The sequence below is a fragment of the Nannospalax galili genome, unplaced genomic scaffold (genome assembly GCF_000622305.1).
Source record: "Nannospalax galili isolate Female #2095 unplaced genomic scaffold, S.galili_v1.0 scaffold854, whole genome shotgun sequence".
In the NCBI taxonomy this organism is placed as follows: domain Eukaryota; kingdom Metazoa; phylum Chordata; class Mammalia; order Rodentia; family Spalacidae; genus Nannospalax; species Nannospalax galili.
Window position 1 is genome coordinate 3,149,593 of NW_008334957.1, and position 10,997 is coordinate 3,160,589.

At 36.8% G+C, this 10,997-nt stretch overlaps 1 protein-coding gene across 1 annotated transcript in view; it reads left to right on the forward strand.

Moving 5' to 3' along the window:
- Ddx10 (DEAD-box helicase 10) overlaps window positions 1-10,997 on the forward strand; it is a 247,246-nt gene that overhangs the window by 67,907 nt on the left and 168,342 nt on the right. Inside the window, exons 11-13 of the mRNA XM_008829716.3 lie at window positions 1,268-1,355; window positions 4,050-4,138; window positions 8,174-8,648. Coding sequence (XP_008827938.1) covers window positions 1,268-1,355; window positions 4,050-4,138; window positions 8,174-8,648 — 652 coding nt within the window. The remainder of the gene's footprint in view (window positions 1-1,267; window positions 1,356-4,049; window positions 4,139-8,173; window positions 8,649-10,997) is intronic.

A 10,997-nucleotide genomic window follows, 5' to 3' on the forward strand; every position in this document is an offset into this window, starting at 1 on the left:
CCTCCCTTCTGAATTTTTTTTTTTAATCTTTTTCAGACAGGGTCTCCCTGTAGCACTAGCTGGCCTGGAACTCAATATGCAGAGCAGGCTGGCCTTGATCTGTGATCTGCCTGCCTCTGACTTCCAAGTGCTGGGATTAAAGGCATATGCCACCATGCCTAGTTTATGTCTAATTTCTAAATAGATAAGTCAGTATTTATGTCTTAGCTACTTATTACTTGAAGTTGATTCTGTTGTATTTGATTGAAAACAGAAGCATTTACAAAAATGACATTAAATTTTATCAGTTTTGTTTCATTAATTTATGTCCCCTGGGAGTCTACTTGAAAGCCTTACAGAATTAAGAAATTGAGCACCAGGGCTGGAGTGATGGCTCAGTGGTTAAGAACACTGTTCTTGCTGAAGACCCAGATTCGAATCCCAGCAACCACATGGTAGCTAACAACTGTCCATAACTCCAGTTCCAGGGGATCCAACAGCCTCTTCTGTCTTCTGCGGGCATTGCATGGCATGGGTGCACTTACTACATGCAGGCAATACATGCCTACACATAAAATAAAAATAATAAATAAAATATTTCAAAAAAGAAATTGAGCACTGGGCACATGCCTTTAATCACAGCACTTGGGAGGCAGAGGCAGAGAGCAGGTGGATCTCTGTGAGTCCAGCCTTTCTATATAACAAGTTCCAAGCCCACCGTAGCTACAGGGAGACTCAGTCTGAAAAAGACCAAAAAAAAAAAAAAAAAAGAAGTTGAGGCTGGAGAAATATGACTCAGCAGTTAAGAGTACTTCCTGTTCTTGTAGAGATCCTGGGTTCAGTTCCCAGCACGCCCATGGTGGTAAACAACCATCTGTAACTCCAGTTTCAGGGGATCCAGTGCCCTCTTGTGGCATCTGTGAGCACTGAATGACATGAGTGAATGTATGTAATACACAGACAGCATTCATATGGGTAAAATGAAAATCATTAAAAAAGTGGCCAGTACCAATAATGATGTTATTTTGGTATCCTTCTACTCATTATGAGAAATGTGCTTCTCTATCATTTCTTTCCTCCTCTTTTATTCTTCACATAGCTGAGCATAACATTCAGGTCTACTGTAATTTTGGTTAAATTTGGCCCATAAATTAATAATGTTAATAATGTTAAACATTTAAAAGTCAAATTGAGGGTAAATTGAAAAATGCTGCATACTGTTAATTGTTTATAAAATTGAGATTTTTTTCCCTTTAGTTTAACCATTCTTTTTTTTATTATTAAAAAGAATCAACCCAGAAAAACTTATAGATGTCCAGAAAAAATTGGAATCATTTTTAGCCCAAGATCAAGATTTAAAAGAGAGAGCTCAAAGAGTAAGTTATGTTTGAACTGGGTGTTTGTTTTTGGAATGGAATACATACCAAAGTTAAATTTCATCAGTTTCTGCTACTTCTGTGTTGTATAGCCATACCTCAAATGTTCAAGCAATATAACTTTTACATAAATAAGTCTAGGTTAATTCTTAAAATTTCAAGAATGTTTTTTACATTAACTTTTATATAATCTTGTCAGAGTCATAGTGAAAATTCCAAGATGATTTTTTAGACATGTAGTAGCCTGTTGCCTAGTATACTTGATAAACATAGCTTTTTAATTTCTTCAATAGAATTATAAGTTCTGATTGTGTTTTCTGATGGAGAGATTAATATCATCTTATATTAGTCTGAATTAGTGATAGCATAACATTCCTGAAAAATTGTCTTCAGGAATGAAATTTTGAACTGTAAATATGACAGTGTTCTTAAATTGCTTTTCCAGACTCAATTCTTGAAAGGAGACTGGCCATACTTACAGATTTTGTTCATGATATATATCATGACATTTTGAAATATGTGTACCTTCTGGAATGGTCAAGTCAAATTTGTGGGGAAGAATTCTAGAAATTAGAAAATGCATGAGTGCTAAAGCTGCTGTTAAGGTTGTGATACATTACATTATTAGCACATCATTCGGATATTTCATTATTAGCAGGTCATTCAGTTATTAGGATGTAAAAAATGTTGGGAGGATGTTTCACTGGAAGGCAATAAATGAGCCTTCCAGAACAAAGTTTATAGATTAGCACATTGAAATAAATGCTGTGATTTATCGGTGTCACACATGGTTTAGCAGAATGGCTGTGTTGCCAGTACCAGCATGCTATCTAGTTTCAGAGAAGTGATTTTCTCATTTTGATTATAATCTAGATAGAGCAAGAACAATAGGCAATTGGTGTGATTTCTTATGGATGATTGTAGGGGAAACATATCTTTGGACCAGCACCATTCATTTTTTAGTCCATTGGAATCAGAAAGTGGTTTGTTGGGAGATTAGTTGAAGAGAAAAGATTAGTGTAAAGTTAGAAGAAAGTGTAAAGTTTAAGAAATATGGACAGAAGGATTAAATACACTGTATAAAAATTATTGTGCTATATATATTCAGATGTGTGTATATGTATATATAGTACACATACATATGTATGTACATCTTTGTGGATGCTGGAGGAGAATGGTGGGTAACTTCCTCAGTCATTTTCCACCTTTTTTTTGGATCCTTTTGAGAGAGCCTCCCTGTAGCCCTAGCTGGCCTGGAACTGGTATATAGACCAGGTTGGCCTCAAACTCACAGAGATTCACCTGCCTGTGCCTCCCAAGTGCTGACTCCACCTTATTTAAAAAATATATTTTATATTATCTTTATTTTATATGTATGAGTGTATTACCTGCATGTATGTAAGTACACCCATGTTATGCAGTGCCTGTAGAGATCAGAAGAGGATATCAGATCCCCTGGAACCGGAATTATGGGCCATTTGCCGCCACGTGGATGCTGGGAATCAAACCTGGGCCCTCTGCAAGAGCAGTCAATGCTCTCAACTGCTGAGCCATTTCTCCAGCCCCATCCACCTTATTTTTTGAAACAGGCTTTCTCACTGAACATGAAGCTTATTCATTTGGCTAGACTAGCTGGCCAACATGTTCCGGGGGATGGTTCTCCATTGCTGGGATTACAGGTGCACTTAGCATGCCCAGCTTCTTTATGTGGATGCTGGGACTTCAAACTCAAGTCCTTGTTCAGCAAGCAGTTTACTGACTGAGCCATCTCCCTAGCCCCACAAAATTCTTAAAACAAAAATTATTTTATTCTGTTTATTTTGCAAACTGACAAAGTATTAGGATGGTATTGCTCTGTTACGACTGTGGTTTTATTTTGTTTTTAAGAAAAAAGTGGAAGAAAAATTTTCCAGAATAATGGGAACTTATTTGAAATTAGTAAAAAAAAAAGAACAGTGTATTCTTTCTATAAAAATTTGGCTCACTTATCACAGTAAAATTCTGTTTTGCTGAAAAAAATGACCTTTTGCTTATTAAAGTAACACTATCAACAACAAAAAATACTTATTTTGTATCTATTACATTTCAGAAGATATTCTGGGTATTCTATATGAAATTACTCATGATCATGACACCAAGAAAATGTATAGTGTCTTTTGGTAGATTAGAAAATTGCCATTTAGAAAAATAAGAAATTTGCTCAACTAATAGTGTATGTAGCTTAGTACAGATAGTGCCCTATGTTATCCTATTGCTTGTGTTCTTCCTGGTGTACATTATCACTGAATAATAACTAATAGAGTAGCTTTGTGGGAAAGTGAAGTTTTATATATGTATTTTTTTGGGACAAGAGCTCATTGAGGTTACTGCATCTGGCATTGAACTCTTGACCTTTTGCCTCCACCTCCCAAGTGTTGGAGTTGCAGGCATGTGGCACCATTATCAGCTATTATATTTTGTGTTGAGTTGCCTTGATGAAACAAACTGTAAAATCTTTTCTAATATTACAGTTGTGACTTTTTTTTTCCTGTGCTTGTAGACTGGAGCTGTGCTGATATATTTTGTCGGTTATTTATTTATTTTTTAACTACACAAAATTGGATTTATCCCTCCATTTATCCCTCCATTTAATTTTCTCTTTTGGTTTAATTTTCAACTTCTTTTACAATGTACTTTTAATCTTTTATTTTACAGTGTTTTGTCTCCTACATACGTTCAGTATATCTTATGAAGGATAAAGAAGTATTTGATGTGAGCAAGTTACCTCTTACTGAATATGCACTGTAAGTATTGATAACATAGCTGTAATTATGCTATCTTCTGAGAGTCCTAGTTTAAACCACTCCTGCTTTATCTTAAAACAATGTGTTGAAACTCTACAGAGAAATAGATTACATTAACTATAGAAAATTAGCCTGACTTTTTAGTTTTGCTTGCCAGGAAGGTTCATATTTGAGTTTTTTTTTTTTTTTGGTCTTTTTGAGACAAGGTCTCCCTGTAGCCCCAGTTGACCTGCCATTTGGTATGTAGACCGGGCTGACCTTGAACTCACAGAGATCCCACCAACCTCTGCCTCCTGTGTACTGGGATTAAAGGTGTGCATCACCATGCCCAACTGGAAAGTTTGTATTTGTAAGTTCTGCATATTGTTTTTAGTCTTGGTATTTCTTTTTTAAAAAATATTTTAATATTTTTATTTTACGTGTATGAGTGTATTGCCTGGATGTATGTAAGTGCACTAGTGTTGTGCAGTGCCCATGAAGGTCAGAAGAGGGCGTCAGATCCCCTCGAACTGGAGTTATGGACGATTGTTAGCTGCCATATGAGTGCTCAGACTGAATCTAGGTCTTCTGCAAGAGCAGCCGTGCCTTTAACCTTTGAGCCAGCTCTCCAGCTCCTCCTAGTCTTGGTATTTCTTGTAGATACTTGTAAGATATCCCTAATTAGTGACTCAGGTTACCTTTGTATGGAATAGAATGACAGGTTTTGAGTAGTATTGAGATTACAGTAACAAAAATAACCCTTTTACCTATAAAAGTGAGATCCTCTTTTTTCAGTGCAGTTCTATATATGGGAAGTACGTTGACAAAACTCTTTAGAAATAAGCTAAGGTTCATCATATGTTGAATATTAGCAAGATACTTCCTAGATCAAATGTGTTTCTAGGCAAGGTCTGAATGTTTGACTTGTTCTCCAGGAATTTCAGTGCCTTAACTTTTAAATAGAGTCTAACAAAAATTTTTGATCTGTTGCTGTTTTCTATTTTATGTTAGAATATAAAGTTAACATAAAGATAAATTCTATTAGCAGTGTAAGGCCACTTTCCATTTTAGTTACAGATGTGCTATGTGCTATGGATAATATGTTTTTGTTTCCTTATGTTTAGCAGTTCCTAATTTTACCAATTTTGAATATGATTTATCTAAAGTAGCTTTTAAAATTTATTTATTTATTTATTGTGTGTGTGTGTGTGTGTGTGTGTGGTAAATGTGCATGAGCCTTATAGCATGTTTGGAGGTCAGAAGACCATTTTCAGGAGTTCGTTTTCTCTGCCACTCTGTGGGCTGCAGGGCATTTTTATTTTTTATTAACATTTTTTGATTTATTTTTATTTGTGTGAGTGTTATGATAGCATGTGTCTAAGTACACCTGTATCATGTAGTGCCCATGGAGGACAGAAGACGTCGTTGGATCACGTGCAACTGGAGATACGGATAGTTGTTAGCTGATATGTGGGTGCTCAGATTCAAACCCGGGTCTTCTGAAGAGCAGATGGTGCTCTAAGCCGTCTCTCCAGCCCCTTAATTTTATTTTTTTCATGTGTATGAGTGTCTTGCCTACATATGTGCAATATTTGCTGAGGCCAGAAGAGTCTTCTGGAACTGGAGTTAAGGACAGTACCCACCATGTAGGTTTTGAGAACTGAACCCTGGTCCTTGCTAAGTCATCTATCCAGCCCTGAAAATAACTTTTAGCTACAGTTTTTTTGTGTTTTGTGTGAAGTTCAGTTGTGGTTTTTCTGATTGCCTTAGCTGGGACCATGTTTTTAACAGTTCAAGGCCATATTTGAAGCTGTTTTGTTGCCTAAGACTAATGCAACTAAATGCCGTATTGCCGCTTCCCCGGCCTCTGTCCAGCAGAGCCCAGTAAAAACGACCACCATCAACGGCCGGTTCAAACTTCTTCTCTTTTCTTTTTTATTGCCTGGTTCCATCCCCTTTTATCTCCTTCTCCCTCCAATCACACCACATTCCGTAGGATACACGAGCCAGATCGCTAGACAGGATTGGTCGGGACACTCTGTCCCCGAGCCCTTGTGCCAGCAGCCACGCTTTCCTTCACTGCTGTGCATGCGCCATTAACTCATCATGGGGCTTGGCAGGGTGCCCGGGCGCCATCTTGGGCACTCCCGCATGGGCCCGCTCTCCACATCATATTTGTAATTTTTGGTGATGCTTAGAGAAGGCAGAAAATTAACTTGAGCTTAAATTATCAGTATAGTTTAACTTTGTGTTTTTAGTGTTTGTGACTATTTAGATATATAATTTTCTTGTGGTGCAGAATTTCCTTTATAATCTTTTAAAAACTTAAAATAGTTACTGTGTATATGAGATAGAAGGTTTAAAAAAATTAGAGAAACACTTTGATTGCCCAGTATTTATAGGTCATTGTGCTCAATGATAAAATTATATATGGATATATACTCCTATCTTCAAGGAACTCAAAAGTTTTAGTTGCTGAGGAAACATAAATATCACTATTGTATTAAGAGAAATCATCTGGTGGACACAAGCTCACTACCTTAACTCCTCTTATTATTATACTAATGACAGGAAGTGTTGCCATAGTTGCCTATTTGTCACTTTAACTGCATTCTGCCAATTAATTTTTTACAACTCTATGAGTTAGGTTCATGAGTTAGGTACTCATAATCATTCCATTTTGTAGATACAGCTCCTATTCATGATTCAAGGACTTTCTTTTCCCCTTAGACACAGAGTTATGCAATTTGGGAGTCTTAGATAGACCCACTGAAGGGGTACTCTGATTGCCTCACCCTGCACCCCTGTTCAGCATGGAAGAAGCCAGAGCAGTCTGTGTCCCTATTCCCTATTGGCAATTTGGGTAACCCCTTCAGAGAATGGCGCGATAAGAATAGGAGGTAGGAATTGGCTAGGCAGTTAGGGTAAAAGACCCCAAAGAAATGTAGCCAGTTTCTTGGCTAAAAGTCAAAATGTCCTTGGGCCTGTTAGTAACATACTCTGTTCCAAAGGCCAAAAATGCCAAAAGTATCTGGGAGCTTTTATCTAATCCTTAAAAGATTTTAGGGTTACCTCTTCAGAGGGGGGAATGTTGGAGGGGAGAGAGTGGGCATGGATTTGATCAAAACACCTTATGTACATGTATGAAATTCTCAGTTTTTGTAAAAGTTAAAAAAAAAGAGAAAACTTAGATCTAGAGAGATTAACATTCTTGAGTTTATACAACTAGTATATGACAGAACTGCACTTTCTGAACCTTCGCAGTTCATTTCTGAGTTTGCGTTTTTCTACATTGAAGAGGAAAAGAGCAGTGTGTTCATGTTATGACATTAGATGTTTACTAAAACTGTCCTTAAGATTTCCAGTCTACCAATGGGAATTTGATGAAAGCTATTAGCTTTGATCCTAGAAACAGCTGATTTTAAATAGGATCTTGATCTTAGTTGGAGAAAAAAGAGGTTTTTCCTTTTTTTAGCCTTTTTAAAAATAGAAATTCATTTTTATAGCAGTGATTATGCCATATTCTTTTTCAGAAGCAGTGTTTGGGGAAGAGATAATGATACATGTATTCTAGTTCATTTGTTGAAGAGGACTGGTTTTTGTCATTCCACAGCTATGTCTTTTCTAGTTTATGTAGTAGCTTATGTTTTACAAAGTACTTTCATATAGTTAATTAGAACCTTAAAACAACTGTGAGGCATAGACCTGGCAGTTGTTTTTAATATGTGTTTATGAGGAAGCTGAGAGTTGAATTAGAAAGAGGGTCCATTACTTGAATGGTGGTCACCTTGTTTCTATTTCAGTGATCTTTATTTTATATCATATTAAGTCCCTTGAAGAAAAGCTGGGTGCCTAAAATATGTTTGGATGAGTACTCAATGCATTTTGGTTTGCCTTTCGGGTTATTTAATCTGTTAGAATTGATGTATCTCAGAGGAATGTTACCTTCAAAAAAGAAAAAACCTTAGAAATAGAGCTCTATATGGAGAAACTGTTCCATAGTATCATAAACATACCATCAGTATATTGAGATAATTATTCTTTCCATTTTTGAAGGTCTCTTGGTCTTGCTGTGGCACCACGGGTAAGATTTCTTCAGAAAATAGAAAAACAGTCCACCAAAGATTTGCTTAGGAGCCAAGTCACCGAAGTAATTGAGCCCAGGGCTCCCTCCCTCACCAATGATGAAGTAGAAGAATTTAGAGCCTATTTCAGTGAGAAAATGTCCATCCTTCAGAAAAATGGGAAAAGACTGGAAGGGACAGAATACAGACTAACCAGTGGTGATGGTGAGGAAGAACAGGAAGAAGAGGAGGAAGATAAAGAAGAAATGGAGGAGAAACTGAGAAAAGCAGGAGGGCCTCATACTAAATCTGTTTCAAACACTGAGGAGACACAGAAAGTAAAGGAGGTTCCTGTGCAGTTCTTAGACCGAGATGATGATGAGGAGGATGGACCTGATACTGATTTCCTTACAGTGAAGAGGCGTAATGTGTTTGGGTTGGATCTTAAAGAGAATCAAGCATTACAGGTAAGTTTACTCCCAATGGAGAGTCTTCTTTTGCAGCTTTTTACTTTGTGCTAAATTGTTGCTTTTGGAGAAACCCTGAAAAGTAAGAACCAAGAGAAGCTTCGAATGACTTCCTTTGCTGTGTACTCTTCTGTATCTTTCCATATTTGAACATAGAATAAGTGCCAAAGAATTCTTATATTCTTCATAACCTCAAAACTTTTACAGGATTGTTAGCTACAATCTTTTTTACTGGTTTTTATGTACACTGTGTTTGAAAGTAGCCAGAGTAATGACTGTGATGTGAAGTGGGGCACTGAGGGTTATTACTGTGATACGAGATTCCTTCATTATGATTCTTAACATACAGTTTTGATGGACTAAATTGTTGTAAGAAGCAGTTGTAATTACTTACCATCTTAAAAAAATTATTCTTTTGCTTCATGCAAGAGTATATTTTATTTTGATCAATTCCACCTCTCACTTCCCTTTCTAATTCCTCTTGTTTCCTACCCGCTAACACGTTTCCAACTTCATGTCCTATTTGTTTGTTTGTTTGTTTGAGACAGGATCTTGCTGTAGCTGCAGCTGACCTGCTATATAGACCTGGCTGGCTTGATCTCCTAGAGATCCACTTCCTTCTGCCTTCTGAGTGCTAGGATTAAAGGTGTGTGCCAGCACACCTGGCTTTATGTCCTATTTTTTCCTACTAAAGTACATGTTTCTAAATGTGTGTGTGTGTGTGTGTGTGTGTGCCTGTATAAAACTGCTGTCAGCTGCCTGTACTTACATCTTTCTAAACATGGAATTTACTTTTAAGAAGATACTTGCTTTTGAGAACCAACTGATATCTTTAATAGTAATTATTAAGCATTATTAAAAGTTTCATGTAAATCCTTTGATTGTATACAGGTACCTCATACTCATAGGGGGAACAAGAAAGAGATAACTCAGAAAAGGTGCCTGTTTCCGAGAACATCTTTAGGTATACATTAATGAGTTTCTCTGTTCCCTCCTTTATTTCCTTTCTGCTTTGTATCCTGTATCCTGTATCCTGTATCCTGCTTTGTAGCCTGATTCTTAACTCATTCTTTAAAATTTTTAAAAATTCTAAGAGTCACAGAAAAAGCTAGATATTTAAGCATGAAACTTGAGAAAATGTTTTTTTCTGATATAAATTTAAAATGTTTCTTTTTTAAAAATTATTTTTTCATTGAATTTTTGTGAATTTCATACAATATATTTTAATTATTAAATATACTCTAAATCCCCGTTTCTAACACTCCTTCAAATTTCTGTACTTTAATATAACTAATATGTGTTATATATATTCTTTACTCTAGTGTGTGTGTGTGTGTGTGTGTGTGTGTGTGTGTGTGTGTGTAGAGTCAGGTTTGTGTCTTTCAGTGTGGGTTCATCCTCTGGAGCCTGGTTAACCTACTGAGAGTTTTATCCTTAATTTGACTGACTCTCCCCTTCCCAGCAGTCATCAGTTGCCAATAGTTTCTTAGGTAGGGTTGAGGTTTCTTCCTTTTTTCCTTTTTTAAAATTTATTTTATTTTATGTATTTGAATGTGTTGCTGAATGTGTGTAAGTGCACCCATGTCGTGCAATACCCACAGAGGCCAGAAGAGGTCCTCAGATCTCCTAGAACTGAAGTTACAGATGGTTGTTAGCTGCCATAAGGGTGCTGGGAATCAAACCTGGATCCTCTGCAAGAGCAGTCAGTGCACCTAACTGCTGAGTCATCTCTCCAGCCCAGGTTGAGGTTTCTTAACCACTTCCCCACATCTATGCTGGGATTTTGTGTGACTTGAGCTTATATGGGACTTGTCATGCTATCACCATGGCTGTGAGTTCGTATGCGTAAAAGACCAGCTCTCTGGAAAACTGTTTCCATGTGGTCATCCTCCACCTCTAACTTTCACAGTCTTTTTGTTACCACTTTTGCAATGATCCCTGAGCCCTGGGAGGCAGAAGTTTGATATAGGTGTCCTATTCAGGGATAAGCAGTCTGTAGCCTCTAACTGTCTTCACATTGGTCAGTTGTGGCTCTCTGTATTAATCACCATCTACTGCATAAGGAAACTTCTCTGCTTTCCCCCATTATATCATTGCATTCTACCTCCCCACTCAGGAAGCCTCCCCCTCACCCAATGCCGTTTATTTCTTGATCTCTTTGGATTTTCAAATTGAAAGGGAAAGTGTTTTGTTTTTTTTTTTTTAATTTAATAACCACATGGTTAGAAAAAGCATTTCATTACAGCTTTAACATCTTCAGTAACATATTCCAGAGCAAGGATACATCTCTTTCAAAAATGGCTGTAAATTTTTAGGTTCACAGTTGAATTAGAGTTCTATCTTTATTTT